The sequence below is a fragment of the Argiope bruennichi genome, chromosome X1 (genome assembly GCF_947563725.1).
Source record: "Argiope bruennichi chromosome X1, qqArgBrue1.1, whole genome shotgun sequence".
Classification (NCBI taxonomy): Eukaryota; Metazoa; Arthropoda; class Arachnida; order Araneae; family Araneidae; genus Argiope; species Argiope bruennichi.
This window is the reverse complement of record NC_079162.1, coordinates 99,233,995-99,253,471: the sequence shown is the minus strand read 5'-3', so window position 1 is coordinate 99,253,471 and position 19,477 is coordinate 99,233,995. Positions and strand designations below refer to the sequence as shown.

The 19,477-nt window shown below is 30.0% G+C and overlaps 1 protein-coding gene across 1 annotated transcript in view; it reads left to right on the top strand.

Moving 5' to 3' along the window:
• Window positions 1-19,477, top strand: part of LOC129958266 (cAMP-dependent protein kinase type II regulatory subunit-like) — a 43,247-nt gene that overhangs the window by 7,136 nt on the left and 16,634 nt on the right. Inside the window, exons 2-3 of the mRNA XM_056070596.1 lie at window positions 6,153-6,185; window positions 15,845-15,897. Coding sequence (XP_055926571.1) covers window positions 6,153-6,185; window positions 15,845-15,897 — 86 coding nt within the window. The remainder of the gene's footprint in view (window positions 1-6,152; window positions 6,186-15,844; window positions 15,898-19,477) is intronic.

Genomic DNA, 19,477 nt, shown 5'->3' with positions numbered 1-19,477 from the left:
ATAAGTGATGGGAGCCGATCTATTTTCTAATATTTGATGAGTATTTTTTTTTAAAGGTTATGCTTACATTTTCGAGGTTTTGGTGTTAAGAGAGAGGGTTACCTTTTAGAACATATTTTGGTCATATGACTGTAATTCATAATTATCCCTACGTGCTTAACCGATTACCGCAAACGGGAGAAGGGAAATAACTCATTCATAGGCAGTAATGCCGAATTGGTTAACCTTACTTTCCTTGAACAGATCATACATACATATTCACATACATAGCCAAATGCAAAAGTTTCATGTAAGATATATTGTTCCTGAATCAATGAAACATTAAAATTGTGCAAAAAGGAAAAGCAGTTTTAAGTAGTATTCGTTTAATTGTATTTTAAGCATCAATAATTAACATCCGTAATAATAAATTTATAGTTATGGCTAAATTTATTGTGTAATTCAATTTTATTACGATGAGTGAAAATCCGACGCCCAAGTGCCAGTTTCGTTTGATGGATAAACGTCCTATTATTCTAATACTTAATTCACTCAGTAGCCCCTGCCTCTGATAGACCATTATCATTAATATTGCCTTATTTTGTCATTTGAAGAAAGTCTATAATTGTATCGTTGAGTGTGGAATTCGAGCAGAGAAACCTGAATTAAAATTTAATGCGCTGCTTTGCCAAAATAGCTACTTTAAATTTCTAAGCATTGTTTGAGAAACGTGTAAAACACTGCCTACAGAATGTCTAGGAAATACCTACATCTATCCTTGAAAAGCAGGAGGCTTGTGAAAATCGGTAGATGCAGCCTTAAAGGAGAAACTCAAATAAACTATTTATTGTAAAGGAAAGGATCAGCTTTCATCAGGCATCGTATCTTTTCGTCGTTTAAAAATTTACAAAAGCAAAACACTAAATTTACGTTTATTATAACTAAAATAAGAACTTATACTTGAAAACAAACTTAAAATCGTTTATCTGTTGCCACTTTTTGAAATATTTTAGTTTTAAAACTAGATGCGTGACAATATCACATGGATATTAACAAAATGAAGACATTTACGATGGAAATATTGAATAGCTTATGCAAAAAAAGAGCCTGTACTGGGAATATATATATTATGTAATAAAAGCAATAATATATGCCATCTACGTGCGATCGAAAAAGAACGAAGGCAAAAAGGAAACAAATATGCGCTAAAAGTAAATTCATTTGAAAAGTCTAGTTTTTGAAACGAACTGTAGCTGTTATACATGCATGCGTACTGTAATTGAGACTGCTGCGAATTTGAAATATAACTGCATTTAAATCAAGGAAAGATTTTATTTAAAATGAAGCTTTCCTTTCTTATAACAATGGGAAAGAAAGCTATAAAAATTGATGAAGTAATGAAAATGATCTAAATTGTATGTAAGAGTAGGAAGCATTGTTACCAATAAGAACTCGAAATAAAATTTTGGCAATCATCTTGATGTTTCTTTGAAAATAATTTTCTAAATTTTCTGATAATGCAAAAAATGAAAAAAAAAAAAGTTCGTGTGATAATTTTTTTCTAAGATCATTTTAAGAGAAAGCATCGAAATATTTTTGAAAGTTTCCTTTAAATTGAAATTAACTGAGAACTAATAAAAAGGATAAATAAACCATTCCGAACCGATTTGCATTCATAGACATTTTACCTTTATTTATGTAGATGCAAAATTTGTCTTGGTGTATAACTTTGTTTCGAGGAAATCGATTCAAGCGACATCTGTGAATTTTCACTGAAGTTAAAATTAAGAGACTAATCTAAATTTCGAAAGAAAAAGAAAAAATCTGTCCCGAGGTGCTCTTAATTCTTCACGGCTTTTACAGAGCTGCTGCATTATCTCCGAATTACACCGGCAAAAAAAATCCAACAAAAAAAACATGCACGCTCGCCGTGTTTTTTTTTTTTTTTTTTTTTTAATACATTGCTTGACAATAAAGAAGTTTGAGGAATTCGCCGTTTTTGCAGGGACGTGAGGGAAACTGAATAAATAAAAAAAAAACACCGTTTTTTTTTAGTTTTTTTTTTTTTTTTACTATGCAAGATACAAAAGTTTTTTTTTTTTTTTTACTATGCAAGATACAAAAGTTTTTTTTTTTTTTTTTTTTTTTTTTGATTAGGGAGCTTATTAAGATTTTGTGATGAGAGTTGATACCTGCCCGATTCCTGGTAATCCGATTGAATGATAGAATTATTTTTATAAAAAATGTTCTGGGTAATTAATTATCCATAACTGCTCGTTTAATTAATTGTTTTTTAAACATTTATTGATTTTAGTCTTGTGCAGTCACGGCGGGAATTTCTGCTTATTAAATGGTGGTTTATTTATTTTTATCCAGGAAATCCTTATGCAAATAACGTTGAAAATTTAAAGTAAACTTTAATATAGCATTCTATGAATTGAGTTGTTTTTATAAGCATTTTCATAAAATAAATGTCCTCTATTTACTAAAAGATCGCAAGCATTTTCAAAATTTAGAGGAATCTATAAGTGTCTTCATACTGTAAATGTCCCTCCTCACTTTCCAAAGAGACCGCGACGGTTTGATGGCAGCCTCATTTATTTTCGGAGGGCCGCATTTGGAATATTGATTCTATTGTGCCTTGCCTCCTTGGAAGATGGTGGAGTTTGGTCTTCAACAGAATAATTGGTTCGGTAAACTTAATGATTTTTATTTGTAAATTTCTGGGGGGCAATTTCATTTTAAAGTTACTGTTAATAATTCCTGTTAATTATTTAGCACATTAGGGATGTGAAGTTTCTCTTTGGACTTCTGATGTCAGTGCCCAAATTGTAAAAAGTCTTAGAAGACAAAGTCGTAAACCATTTTTTGGATGATTATAGCAGACAGGATTTACAAATTTAGTTTCGAGCACAACAGAGTTCTTCGATTTCTTACAAAATTCGTCTGGGGTCGGATCTGATCGTTTTAATTTCAATATCCATTCATTCTTCAGGACGTATACAAAACTTAATCCGGCTCTGAAACCAAAAGTTAGTGAAAATTTAGTATCTGTTGTTCTGCAGTTTTAGCTTGGCAACGATGTTTTTTCCCCCCTTCTTTTGTAAAGAAAAATAAAGCTGATAAACTAATTCCGATTTACTTTTAAAATGTCCTTGCTCAAAATTAAATTGTAAATAAAGAATATTTATTCAAATGTTCATTTTACCATTACTTTAAGGTAATATTTAAAGTACGTGTGAAATTTTCGCTTCCAGTTTATTAGCTGCCGTTGTTAAATTTAATAGGTAGTAAATTAGATCCTATGGACAATATGCTGCCATCTTGGTGAGACTAGGAGAAAAAAGTGAGAGATTTTGATTAATCAGAGCAATAAGATTGAAGGGAATAGCTGATGACAAAACATTAAATGTCGAATAATTTTCACAACATAAGAGCATTTGTATTATATGGCAGAGGTTTCACTCGGAGGCTAATCCAAATGGATGATGTTTCGTGACGTCATTTCCCGCAGATAGACACGATGACAACTTAAATTAGATTACGTGTCTCTAGTGTACAGTAGCTGGTGCGCACGTTTTATAGGTTTACTCGACTTAATGGCTTTTGGCAGGAAAATCTGGTTAGCAGATAAAGGGACAGAAAAGGGGCATATTTCCTATCGTAATAAGGGAGGAATTGGTTGTTGAACACATACAACGTACAACTTTAAACTAAAATCCAGTTTCCCTACATAATATTCGTAATACTTTTCTAAAATGTAGTTTTAATGAAGGAAAAAAAAAGAGTTCGAATTATATAAACTCGTATTTCAATTTCTATATAAATTGTTGTTTAACGTGACTTGTTTCATATTTATGAAGATGGAATTTTGTATACCAATAAATTACGAAGACATCATGCTACTTTAATTCTTTCGGAATTTGATAATCATTTAATCAATTGATTTATGTTTTGATTTTATATAAATGACATTCTTTGATAGTGAATTTTGAAAAATTGATTTCATGATTTCGTAATATTTATAATAATGAATTAAAAATCAAAGTCGAAAATAATTAGAATGAAGAAATCTTTACTTTTTAGCTTGTTAGTGGAAGTGTTTTTTTAGTATATATATATAAAGTGTATATAAATTTAATTAAAAAAATTTAAACCTTTTTATTGAGATTATGGATGTTTTTTTTTTTTTTGCTTTTATGTACTAATAACTATTGTGAAATCTTTATTTTCATATAAAATTATCTGCCTTATTTCATTTTCCAAATATATCTTTTGTTAAAGAACACCTTGGTTTTATTTTTTATTAAATATTTGTTTTTGTTAAATTGATACTAACAAAAAATAAATAAAAATAAATAGTCGGACAATTCAAGTGATTATCTATAAAGTAAAATAAAACCTACGAGCGGCCACTAGATGGCATTACACATGTTTATTCATCTTAGATCTGTAAAAAAAGAACTATACAGAAGAGCAACTTAAAAACAATTTCATAACATTAAATATAAAATATGGAAGTTTAAAGCTAAATTATGTTCATTATATTGAAACCTTTTGAACGCGCTAGAATCAAAATGATACGTTTCACGAAATTTAGCGGGTGTTTCAAAATGAATATTGAAGCGATGAAAAATGATTTCTTGTTTTATCAAAAGAAAAATTAAAAGTAAGGAAAACTGTTGTTCGATTATTGAAATAGGAATTGCCCTGAAGCAAGAATGGCAGATGATTCCACAAAAACTACTGGATGATCTGATCTTGTTCATGCTCCATTCTGTCAATTTGTTTAGGCTGTCTCGAATGCCTATGCACACTACTGAACAGTTATAATAAACTGTAGCTCTCTCACCCAGTTTGTCACTTGCTACTCAAACATAATTGGTTTTGCATTTCATTTACGCTATCGGGCAACTTTTTTTGACTTGTCATTTGCTTTCCTGAGGTTTCCTATTTAATCAAAGAAAAAAACAACATTTTTAACCTGTGTATTTAATTGTATTTAAATATACATCTCATATTTTCACCAATACTTTCCACTTTAGTTGTTACTGTGTCACTATTCCGAAAAAAGATATCAAATCGAAAGGTAGTAAATTCTAGTATGTTTAAAATAATATTTTCGAGCCTCTGTACTTTTGTTTTAATAAATTTCGAAACACAGTAGCCTTAAATAAACTCATATTATTGAAATAAATTTATTTCATGAAATACAAATCTCATTCTATATCTAGTGGACAAGCAATAGATTATTGCGAGTAAAAAAAGAAAGAAAAAAAGAAAAAAAATGTGTTTTGAAAGCAATATTTTTATATCATTATTTTATCTTCAAAAGAGTTAATGCATGCAAGCATGTTTTATTTATATTTATTGAGAGCTAGTCGCTGTACACGTGGGCCCGCCTGCATTTATTTTATAGGTACTTGCATATTAATGGCATGCCATTGGCAAGCATGCTCAATAGAATGACATGGCATTTTTGACAATTAATCGTTAGTTGCATTAAGCATAACATGTTAAGTGATTTTTTAACGATTAATCGCTGGCATGCGGTTATTACACATTCCGTTTCCTATATATACATATAACAAAAAATACATATATATTTTCTACATTGTGCCGTTTTGGAATTCTTTTAGTTTAACTCCTTAAGATAATTTGAACACTCAACCCCAATTTGAATAGCATCCATCATTGCCCAAAAATTTCGAAAAAATGTTTAAAATTTGAAAAATAATCGTACAAAAATAATTTTTATGTCATTGAAAAGCTTTTTTTTTTAAAAAAAAATTAGAACTTCCTGTAAATTTTTTTTTCGGGTGAAATACTTCAAAGTTATTCCGATAAAACGTAAGATCATTCGACTCCCAATTCACTTTTTTTAGGGAGCCGTAGTAATTTTTTAATTGGCGATTAATCCTTCAAGATACTAAAGAACGTGTGTGTGCTAAATTTTGTTCGATTCTGTCTTGGGGTATGGAATTGCATAAGGTTGAAACTAACGGGCATTCAATTTTATGATAATAGGTTATCAGAATATTAACTTAAGAAATTTTAACTAGAATAGTAACGGAATATTTGTATTTAAAAAATTTTCATTTTACTTTTGTGTACTTTTAACTGATTGATGTGTTTCATTCGTTATTTTTAATGTTTGATTTTTTTTCTTTCAGAAAACCAAAACCAGTATTCACGACGAAAATCAGGTAATTATTTTTTGAATTATTTGAAAGTATTTAATTTTTATATTGTTTTAAAATCTGCAGTTTACCGTTGTAATATCAATATAATATATAATATCTTATATGCATATAGATAAATAATATTATTTAAAAGGAACTAGCTTCATTTTTTAAAGAATTTTTATGCTCATTTATATAGAACATTTACGATTTCGTGATATTTGCGAACCGTAATAATTAAAAAAAGTATAAATTAATCGCAAATAATAATCCCGTCCTGTGGTAGAGCTCGGGCTGATATACGCTTACCCCTCATACAGAAATATGATCCATCATCGGTAAATAGGCTTAGCCAGAGCTAGCGACTAAACCAACAACTTTTCAGCCTCCTATCTGTCGTGACTCCCCCCCCCCCTCCTGCTTTGAATGCAAGCAAAAACGAAGTGAACTATTGAATAGAAACTAGGCTGCCGTTATTTCTCGTGAACTAGATATTTACGTTTGGCGCATGTTTCGAAGAATATCATTTTTTAAAATGTTTGGGTGTTCGTTATTTCTTTCCAACAAGAGAGACAATGATAGCACACTTTGTCGATCGATCCTTCTGTCTGGAATTATGGCCAACTTCTTCCAACAAGAATGATTCTTAAATGAATTCTTGGTTCTTGGAAATTTATTATGTAACATTTGTATTTCACAAACTTTGTGAGCTACTATCATAAAACCTGAAAAGAAAGCGTCAAATGGGAACACTGAGTCAGTTTGACTCTTGATCTAAGATTAATTCATTTAGAAATGTCGGCATATTTTATGCACCCAGAAACTAGGCTAGTACATTTTTATGTATTAAAATACTTGTATTAGAAAACTATTAATAAATAATCCATCATTCGCAAGCTGCAAGATGAAAACCATGAACTTTATATTCATGTTTTTATTTACTTGTTTACTTCAACCAATTTCTTTACAAAATTTTTTAATGACTACCATTTTCTTTAGTTTATTTTAAATCGTACGTGGAATCAATTGAAATCTTAGATTTTGAAAAATTGTCTTTACATCAAATCCTACTCGCCTGTTCACAAATAGATCTGTGGATTACATAGTAATATTGTAATGAGTTCTCAATCGAAGTTAAAGAATAACATAAAATGTACTGTTTATAACTTTTTACCTAAAGCTCAATTATGATGATTCTAAATATGAAATATTAGCATATTTTTTTATATAATCAAAGCAAAATTTGAGAATTACATCATTCAGCGTGCACAATTGTTGTAATTTGCTGAATTTATTTGTAATGATAAATAAATGTAAGATAAGGATTCTATTCTGTTTGCAATAGCATCAAATGGTAGCCTAACTTTTCTTTGTGGATAACAACAGTAAGGGCATATGACCTTTCTTATCAAAACACTGGTCGAATATCAAATTATCTAAGTTAAACTATAACATATTCTGTTTATCTTTAAATTCCATTTTCTCCGTTTTCTTAAATATAATTGAACCAAATGGTATGTAAATTTTTAAAATAAACTAGTTAACTGATGAGGAATTTATAAATCGTATAGTTAAATTCTCGTGTGCCATTTCCGAATGACAAAAAAAATAGAAAAAAAGTTAACTTTATTCTTGAATTTTTTCAAAACAAACCTCTCCATTCGTAAAATGGCGGTGAAAAGGCGCCATTGCCATTGTGACGTTGAAGGATTCGGTAATGTTAGTTTATTTCACTTTTTCATCAAATTGTCTTAGACAGTTCTCTTATTAATAGGAAAATTATTTAATATATTGAATATATTTGTTTTTGAAGAGATTTTTAAGTGCATTTCTCCTAGTGAAGGAGAAATGCATTTGGTAATATTGAGAGTATCAAAAACTACTGACTAACTCTAATATATTGCATTTTCCTGTGCTATTTCCGATTCTTTTTGTAATGATGGTACGTTTAATAGTTGCTTAAAGTATATCGTACTGGAATATATAATTTTACGCAATGTTTGTGGAACGAGTTTCTATTGATTAATTTAAAAACCAAAGAATTCTATTTTCGCAGAATGGCTTAAAATAAAATTTACTGCCTGAACTGAAAATGTTTTAATAGTGCTAATCCTATTACTAATTGGAAGACGGTAATATTTTCGTTTAAAAAAAAAAATTCTACGTGTACGTTACGAGACAAAACAATCTGTCATTGTAATCGAGTTTGTGCCAAACAGTGTCGTAGTGTGGAGGGGTGTCAATACTCCAGGCGCCAGTCTTAAGGGGCGCCGGCAGGATTAATATATGTTTTTATTAAGTTTTTGAATCATCTATAATATGACGAGATAGGAGAAAAACATGACCTGGGTGTTATTTACTTTGGCTTCGCCACTGACATATCAATTAATTCGAAAAAAGAAGGGGAGGAGGAGAAAACGAGCATTCGGTTGTTGTTATGTTCGTTTTATCTAGTTCCATTTTTACTTTCTCCTATATGAAGTATAATAAGAGAAAGTATTGAACCGTCAAAAAACTCGAATGAGATTTTGACCAATCTCGTTTCAGATCTCCCCGAGCCGAAAAATACACATCTTTAGAATTATGTCTGTTTCTGTCAAGATGATCGCTCGAAAACGCTTTGAAATAGACGGATGAAATTTGTAAGAAATTTAAAGGATGAAATTTGTAAGAAATTTAAAGGATGAAATTTGTAAGAAATTTAAAGGATGAAATTTGTAAGAAATTTAAAGAATGAAATTTGATGTTGACAGAGGAAATTTGGTTGAAATTTCATAAAATTTGCAAATTTTGAATGAAAATCATTCACAGGAAGTCCGGCTGTTTGAATGCAAGATAACACAATAACTGTCAAAAGAAATAAGCTAAATGGATAAAATTTGTTGCATACATTTAGCATCTAAAGTATAGATCTGTATTAAATTTTAACTTGGATCTGTCAAGAGGTTGGCAATCTGTCGGTCTTTAACATGAGAAAATTGAGTTATCGTATATTAACGCGATAACTCAAAAACCCAATAACTTCAATCAATGTAATTTGGTGTGTAATACAAAATCACTTTACATCTCTTTTTAATTCGTTCTGACAGGATTCTTATGGATGATTTATCGCGTTAACATACGATAACTCAATTTTCTCACGTTAAAGACCGACAGATGCATTAACTTCTTTCAAGTGCATTCACTTCTCGTTTTCGACGATTTCGATAATTGAAACTTCTCAACTTAAACTCACTTTTCGTATTGTCCAATGATTATTTTCGTAACTCCAAGAAAATAGCGTTGACTTCATAGACATGCCGCAAGCAAACAATGCGAACCTGCGAGTTGTTGCCAAATGAAGATTAGCAAATGCGACTTGATTTTGCTCCCACATAAGCGTTTTATATAGAGATTGTTCGTCAATAAAGTTAATAAATCCCGGTTTTCTTTACTGTATCCTGTAGAACACAACTCTCATGTGTGAAAATAAAAATCTGAGTACTCGTGGTGTTCAGTCTTGCTTAAGATCCTGTGTTTTATGTGGGGAGGGGTGGTCGTAAACAATTTTATTAGAGAGTATGCAAGAAAGAGTCGGCCAGACTACTCTCTTTAATTGTGAAATGACACTAAATCATTAAAATAAATAAAAATGGTTTTATTTTGAAATGTTTAAGATTCTTACACTGTTTTATGAGATATAATTTTTTCATAAGGAAAAATTACTAAAAAATCTGCTGGATAGTTTTTATTTTTATTTCGTGACTAGATCATAATTTTCAGGGAAATGAGATATCATCCTTTATCTGCAAATTTCATTGATGGCTGACTGCTAGCCATTAAGACGCATGGATTGTTGAAACTCTGATAACTAATGTTAATGAGTTACTGTCGAGTTTTTATTTAACGACGTCCCATCGTTTCACTAAAAAACTTTACTAGAAAGAAATTTATTAACTGAAAATTTGTAAGTTTATAAAAATAAGAAGTCAATGGGGGTAAAAAATCCTGAAACTTGTCTATCTTTTTTATTGAATATAAATCTTATCCTGTTGTGTAAAGAAAAAAAAATTATTGCAAAAAATACGTCTTTCATTTAAAAAAAAAACACTTTTGTAATGATTGAAACACAACAAATGTATCATTATTTAGAAGCTGTGATCCTCATATATATATATATATATATATATATAATATAATTATGTTAGCATTTCTTCTTATGAAGATTTTTTCGTAACCTTTTCATTATTCAATGTAGTGTTTTCATTGCATTTCGTAATGTTTTGCAATATATCATGGTTGCTACTTCGAGCATTCAGAAATCGCAGTATCCTCATCAACATGGAAAAAATTAGATTTTATCTCCTTCAACTGTTAGTTACTCCTTTTATATAAAAATTAAATTTCTTAATATGGAGTATAAATAAAATGTAAAGGTCATTCCAAGTCAACGCTCTGTTGAAAATTTCATTAGATGGAAGTAAGTTCATAAATGGAGAGTCTTCGTATTTTAAATTTTTGAGAAATGTTTTCTCCGAATATTGACGAAAGAATTTTAAATATATATTGTAGAGAAGTAGAATTATCGCATAAAACGAATGAATACTTTCTGAAACACTCCTTCGCCGGACTCATTATTACTTTGAAATTCGTCTTGTTTTCTTTGAATTTATTGTATTCCATTTTGCGGTGCTTAAATTCCTTTTGAGGAATAACTTCTGGCATCTAATATCTCCTACATCTGGCAATATATTTCGCTGTTGCTTACATTACATTCCCGTGAGAGTATTGATAATTAAGTTTCTCTCAGTATGCAGTTATGCATTATATTATTTTTCTTCAAAATGACTGAGTACTAAAAAAAAAAAATTGTTAATTGCAAGACATTTACTCGGTTATTAGTATTAATTGGCAGATCATTAAGTCCTACATAAGTATTCAAATTCGCCTGTGAATAATCACTATGGAAATTCACTCAGCTAAAATCTTCCTGTTTGAAGAAATCACGTTACATATTCTTTATATTTACAATATATTTTAATCGAACCCCCTCCCCTGAAATAAAAGCTGCGTATTTTCTTAGTTTGTATGTATTTCTATTTAAGCGCATCGAAGAAATCATATGTATATAGTATATTATTAGCAATGTGTTATTATCAATACTTATTAATCTAATCATTACCTTGAAAACTTGGCCTATTTGATAACTCGATGTTTTTCCAATTCTCATTAAATCATGTTATAGGCATCTGCCATATTTCTAATAACTCCCAGTTTCTTATTCATCCCATTCTTATTGGTTAGCTGATAAAACTGTATCTGTCGTTCAGTAGGATTAGTTTCGCTCAGTAGGATTGAATTTTTCTTTTTGATATGTATTAATATTAAAATATAGATAAGTGGAATACATTTATATCAACCAATCGCTAAGTTATCATCTTGTGTTTGTTGCCATCGGTTGTTTCACAATTTTTCATAGAAATAATCTTTGCTTTAGTTAAAGTAATCCCTTCTTAATATATGTCCTCCTTTCCATATCAGTACATGTCCATCTTATGGATATGTGCTGATATGAAAATATGATAAAAATTTTGATAAAAACTCTGATAAAATATTTAAAATTTTCCATGTCGATGTCTTTTCCATTCTAAACATCGTGCTCCATTTATTTGCGTAATGAAATGTTCTTCTAATGTCATGGTCATGTTTAGGGTGTTATTTCTTTAAAATTTTGTCTACGCTTATAAACTGTGGTAGAGTGTCAAGGATTCGAAGCTTCGTCGCACTTTTAAAAATAATTTACCACTTTCTTTCGAATTTTCATGTTTTCTGGTTTTAAACTGAAAGCAATCGTTGGCCGATCTTATCCCCCATGCATGTTGGGAAGATGTAACTTTCTTAAATATAATTTTAATTTAATAATTATCAGCTTCATACATCTGGATCAAATACATGTCTTAACTAGAACTAATGATAGTCCTCGATAAAACTTAAGTCACAAACTAAATCATATAAACTGTAAGTCGTAAAGGCTGTTATCTTTAATGCAATAAGATACTTATGTCTCAAAAATAATGATAGTTGCTGCTGCATTTCATTTTAGTGATGATGGAATTTGATATGGAAATACATTAGCGACATAATATATAGTCTTCTGCGTACAATAGAGGTATGGGAAATGTTTGCCTATATTTATGTTTTAACACATTGTCAAGTACCTTTTTGAAATATTTCACTTATCTCGCGTAAAAGCAATTAAAATGTCATACAAGAGCAAGAAAAAGCGATTTCTGACTCCTTCCAAATGGGCTATGTTGCGTTTTAAACTGCCCCTTTTATTATTGAGAATCTTTTTGCTCCAATATTTCTGATAGCCGATTTAGTGTGTCTCAGTGGGTACTGCCAAGCATTTTGATTCACTCCCCCCCCCTGCAACCTTGGAGAAAGATCTTTATTATTCTCACTATCCCTTCCTTGACAAAATTTCAGCTTTGGGAAATAGAATACATATGTGTGGGGGAGAGGCATTTAGTTTTTAAGTTTAGTTTAGTTATATTAACGTCCCGTTTAAAGCAACACGAGGGCCATTTTGAGACGGACCTCGTAATTTTGAACCGCGGTCAGATGATGAGGACGACACCTGAACTGGCACCCCCCTCTCCACACCACACCACGCCAGTGGGAGGACGTTTGGTCATGACGGATTTAACGTGCAACAGACCCCCTTACACGACGATTCTTCGGTGGAATTGGGTCACGAACCTGAAAACCTCCCTGTTCCAAAGCTGAGACCCTACCACTAGGCCACCGCAGCCCACTGGGAGAGGCATTTAAGAGGGCAGCCAAAATTGTCTTGAAAAATCAGTGGGAGGGGTCTTCCTGAATCTTTCTCGCATACTCTTTCATAAAGGTGTTATCCTCCACCTCCGCAAAAAGTTGACCTTGGTCAAGGTAGAGAACGTACAATAATTAACAAATATTAACTTTTGGCGTGAATTGAACATTTTTACCGAATCTGTCGTGTCATATTTATCGAGTTTTTTGTGATTAATCCCTCGTAAGCGGTTAATAGGGCGGTTAATAGTATTCAAAAATCGAATTTCTGTTTTAGACGCGTTTTTTCCAACTGATTGAAACTAAAATTATAGTCACAAAATCGGATACCAAATTTGATATAATTAAGTCTTTTCATTTTTGAGCTATCACGTTTGCATATTTCTGAAAATGCAGACGGTCAACCCCTTGCTATATTTGGCTCAAAATTTGATTGGTGTTCACAATATACATGTGAAATCTGTGTACGGAATTTTATCCCAATTATCTCTCTTCTTTTTATAGTTATCGTGCTAAATTATATTCGAACAGTAGGACAGACAGACTTCTTATGAATAGGTTTAGCTCATAATTTCATAGAAATCTGCAAATTTGGTGTAGAGTCATTATGCCAAATTTCATCCGTCTATCTCAAAGTGTTTTTGAGTTATCTTTGTCACAGAGAGACATAATACCAAAAATGCGTTTTTCGACCTCGTCCAAATCTAGAAGATTCGTCTGGATCTCAAGTTCGAATTTTTTGACGATTACAATACTTTCTCTGTACTTCATGTACGAGAAAGTAACATGCAACAAATGAAGGAAAAGAGGGGTTATTTACCAAACACATCGGCAGAAACAAAATGCCTGCATGCATTGGAGAATTTCCCAAAATGGATGCACAATTAGTCTCGTTGTCCTGCATTCCAGTTTAACTGAATAAATTTAACTTAATTCGGAATTGATCATGAATTGAAAAATGTACTATTTAATTTTCCCTGCTGTTAGATGGATGTTTATTTCAGTATGTGTAAAATATCAGGGTTAGGCGACCTAGCTGGTAATATTGCTGGATACTCCAAGTTAATTAGATCATTATTATAATGAAATGTCGTTTTGTCAATCTCTCATTGATTTTTTTAAATCTGTTGGAATTTCATTTACTTTACTTTTATATACGATTGTTTTATTATGACAATAAAAAGTGTATAATAGTTATTTCATCATGGAAGAGCTTGGAAAACAGCTAAATGAAGTCTATGACATCAAAATGTTAGTCTAAATGGTCTTGTAGTAGTCTCGTAATACGTTGAACAATTAGAGAAAACCTGGAGTACAGGCGTAACGTTTTTCTTGAGATGACGTGACATACCAATTATAAAACATCTACATAAAACGGATTGCAATTACTAATTTAAAAAAAGGAATTTTATAAATTTACTTTAATCCTGCTTCACTCGTTTGTTGATTGATTATACAACGTCTTTTTTATCTTGAAATGCAGTTTATCGTGACAAATATTAAGACTGATGGATGACATAGAATATTTTATGTAAAAAGTGTTCCCTCTTTTTCTTTTTTACCCACCATGTTGTCTTGTGCGACATGAACTACAATACCCTTGCATGTCAGGTAACTGAGATCCAACTGTACTTAACTCTCAAATAGCCACGTATGTCATGTTTGCGATAAAAAGCTCCTATGAACGATTGATGGAAATTGCAAAAATAATGCATACTCTCTTTTGCTTTCTTAGCTGCATGTATCTAATAGTAGCAATTTCATTGAGCTTTAAATTATTACAGTGATTCAATCGTTACATATATTATGTAAGGATTTCTTAAATATTTTGTAATAATTGAATTAAGACTGAGTGCAGAACAATAATTTTTTTTTTTTTTTCCTAAAACTCAAAATCGTCTTTTATTCAATGTTTTATTTATCAAACAACAACATTTACTTTTTAAAATTCAAAATCTCTTTTTATTCAATTAGTTTTATTTATCAAATAATAAAATTTACCTTTTAAAATTCAAAATCTCTTTTTATTCAATCAGTTTTATTCATCAAACAATAAAATTTACCTCTTAAAATTCAAAATCTCTTTTTATTCAATTAGTTTTATTTGTCAAATAATAAAATTTACCTCTTAAAATTCAAAATCTCTTTTTATTCAATTAGTTTTATTTGTCAAATAATAAAATTTACCTCTTAAAATTCAAAATCTCTTTTTATTCAATTAGTTTTATTTATCAAACAATAAAATTTTCTTTCTAAAAATTCAATATCGTTTTTTATTCAATCAATTTTATTTATCAATCTTTTATTGTTGATGTTTCCTAATAAAGGTCTAATCGAATGTTTTTTGTTTAAAAAAAAAACCATCGTGATTTTTTGAAGGACACATTCTACGACCTCCTTGAGTGTTTGATAATCATATCCAGTGCAACTGATTTTTAATTTATTTTATTAACCATTTATTTTAATTAAACATTTATCTTTTTATTACCAAATGAGAAAGGAGCTTCCCTCTCTCCACCCACATCTTGAATTAATGGTTGAAATGTGAATTGCTACTAGAAAAAAAATATATGAATGACAAACTTGAAATTTAATGCGTGAAAAATATATTTCTTTCTCTTTTTACTTCAAATGAGGTGTATGCAGTAAGAATAAAACCCTTCATCACATTACGATAGTTTTGACGTAAACGTTTTAATAACTTTGTGTTCTCAGTTTTATATATAAATCGTTTAAAATTTATGCATCTTAAGTGCAAAATAGTTTTTTTAGTAAATATTTTATGTAAATGATATATAAGTATTAAAATTTTTCGTTGTTACTGTTTTATATACAAATGAATTTATGCTTACTATTTTTGATATTTTTAGTTTTTGCTGAACAATATAACCCAGAAGATGATGACGACGATGATGTGGAACGTGTAAGTATTTTTTTTTTCTCCCTCTCTTTCTTGTATGGTCAGTTTTCACTAAGAAATTTCTGTAAAGTTTCAGTGTTATTAAATCTTTTGTAATATTTTTTTCTTCTTCCAACAAGTGAAATTCAAATCGTTTTTGCATCAATTTATTAATAGAAAATAGACTGATTCTTCTATTGACAAATTAGACTTTGTATTTAAATCTTTGACTTTAAACATTCAGACTTTTTAAAATTAAAATATTATCAATTGTGTCTTTTCTAATAATCATTTACTTAATATTTCATGCATTGTTAGAGTAATTTTGCAATTATCTAGGTTTTAACATTTCATAAGGCTATCTAGGTTAAGCATTTCATGGGGCGAAAAAGCTGTTTCATTTTAGATGAGATCTCAGCTTGGTATATTTGTTGAGTATTGTATTGCTTGTACAGAACTAAGTACAATGTTGTTTTTGGGGGGGGGATTCAAAATTAGTTACATTCTTAACTTGTCTACAATTTTGCCTGAATTTGGCGGTTTCATATCAGTCCCGTTATATTAATTAAACAAGCTTAGATTACAAATATAAATGTACTAAAAAAACATCATTAATCTCTTAGAAGTTAAGTTCTTTTATCGCTTTTAATGCAAATTGATCTAAATATTAACGAAATATTAATATTTTTTAAATGACTTAATTTTTTTAAAGTAGAATGCATCTTTAATCATTTAACTGTTATGGGCTCATATATGCGTCTTGCAAAGACTTTGGTTGTTTATTACTTTCTCATATTGAAATTGTTTTCTGTCACATATGTCCAACACTCGCAGAATCCTCATATTTCGTTGCTTAGCAACGAGATAAAATGAAATCTTTTAATTGGTCACTTTCGTTGGTTATTTGGTTTTGTTCAGCTTGCTATTTCGTCTGACGGCTAGGCAATTTCCTTTGAAAATTTTAAATGTGGCACAAAAGGAAGAAAATATGTTGGCTGCAGAAACATAAAAGGAAGAGGAATACTCCACACGAGTGAGCAAAATCCGACGTCGGATTTTGTGCTGATACTTGTTTTGAGTTGAACCATACGAATTGAAGTATAAATTACCGTTTTCTTCTTTCTTAAAAGAAAGTTTTTGTTTATATATAGAGAGAATATTTGTTACTTGCCATTTGTTCAATTTTCAGTATCCAAAACGCATACAATATAATTGTCAAACTATGGCATTTTAAACTTAACCATTGTAAATGAACAATATATACTGAAAATACAAAATGTCCAGATCCGTTTTGTAGTGGTCAAAGTAATAGTAATTGGATTGTTTACTATATTATAATGTATTAATACGCCGCCGACAATATCCATATTCAAGGAAAGTATTCAGCCCCCGGGATCACTGCTACCAGCCGCACGCGCGAAACACTTCACCTTGGAACAGTCGGCAGTCTAAGGGTTAGAGACAAATTAGCATGTTTTTGATGAAAAGCCGAAACACATATAATTGTGAAGTAATTCCCAAACTGCGTAGTGTATTGCACAATAGGGTATCTAAGAAATACGCTCGATCTCTCATGTTAGCATAGATGACGCGACCACTGGAAAGTTAAGAAATGTCATTTAATTCATATATTTTGCTTTTGAAAAAAATTATCTAGTGTTTCGTGGAGAGAAATAAGATTTCATGATCTAAAATTCCGGAATCAAAAATAATATTTAAGTTTTATCAGCAATTTGGAATTTCATTTCTTTTGTTTATTTTGACCTTTCAACTAATCATTTGTTTTTAGTGTATAAGAAAATGAAGGATAATTATTTTATGATAATTAATTTTTATGGTTGAGCAAATGTAAATATATGAATATTATTATCGAGAAATGGAGACGAAAATTGCTTCCCCAAAGTTTCTTCATTATTAATTTTTGATCAGAATAAAAAGCACCTTTCAGCCATTAAACATGATGAAATTAGGTTGTCTGGGATTGTCTGAAGTATTTATTTTGATTGATTCGGCAACATTTTCCTTCTTATTGGTTAGTTAATAAATATTTTTTTTTCAAGTTATGTGTGTTCTTTATTTCTTAAAATGTTAATTTTAAAATATTTAACGAATCGAATTTGTTGCTCCTTTTATGCTGTTTGGTCCATGAAAATTGGAAAATATTTTTTGAAGCTGAATTATTTTGAGCGATCCGATTCAGAAAATTTATTTGTTTAAATTGACATGATTTTTTTTTGAAGAATATTATTTTTTATCATACTGCTTCTAACATGAATTTATTAACATGAAATTTGTGTGTGTGTGTGTATATGTATATATATATATATATATATATATAATATATATATATATATATATATAATATAAAATTTGGAATAGTTCGTAGCATTATTTTCTTTTTTTAGTTTCGGTTTTTAAATTTATTTGTATTTTGCTGCTAAGTGAGAAATATTTGGTGAAATCTTTGTTTACGTAGCTATTTTTTATCATTATTCTAATGTTTCAAGAAATTAAATTTAAGCTCCAGTGACATAATAATATTGACTTTAAATATCTTGATATTTACTTTTAAAAGATGGTGAGTTATTTGACTGGCTTGTTTCGTCTTGACTTGTGTTGAATGTATGTAACTGTCTCAAATCTTATTCAGAGTAATAGGATTGTTGAGCTTAAAAGAAGAAACATAACTACATGGGGTGGGGGGAGTGAATATACGCGTGCCAGACGAGCAGTTTGAGTGAGGCTTTTAAAAGTGCGATCACTTACTTTTAAAAACCAAATATATAAGAAGAGGGTTGAATAAATAATGACTTGCCCAAATGCCATTTATTCTTTGTATTTCCTTGCAGTAGAAAAGTATTTCATTTCGCAAAACGAGCTCAAATTTTTAACAACTTTCAGGCAACTGAGTTTTGAAACAGTAGAAAACTTTTTAATGTTGTCTTCTATTTGCCTTTGTCATAATAGGAAGCTAAGTAATGAAGGTATAGTGAAAAATAATGTAATAGTTTTCAACATTCTTTTAGAATTCATGGGACGAGCATTAAAAACTATAGGAAGTTTTTTTCAAGAGCACCGCATAATGCATTAATTGCATATGTGTGGAAAGAGAAAATAATCCTTGAATTTAGATAATGTACAAAATTGTAGATACGTTCCAGATTTTATTTTGCTGTAATACCTTGCTAACTAATTTGCTTAAGAATGATACCAATCAGTTGAGAGAATAGTGCTTGAAGATAATGAATACCGGAAAATAATATGCTGCAGCTATTTATCAAAATACGTCGCGTTTCATTCTCATCCAAAAATGATTTTATTTAATGGTTTATTTATTCATATTTTCCTTCCTTTCGTTTAGCTAATAAAAGCTTTTAAATAAAAGGAATGAGCGAAATACTACGAATCAACTCAGTTTTAAGACCTAGGAAATTCGTCACATATTTTTTAGACTTTTGGTTTAATTAAAATTTCAGATGAAACTAAAACCCGTTTTTCTGCTTTATATTCTTAATCTCTTTTTCTCTCTCTCTCTTTAAATATATATACAAATTTAATTTCTTTGAAGCGTCATTTTTTCTGGTAATGAAGCCTTCAGTTAAAT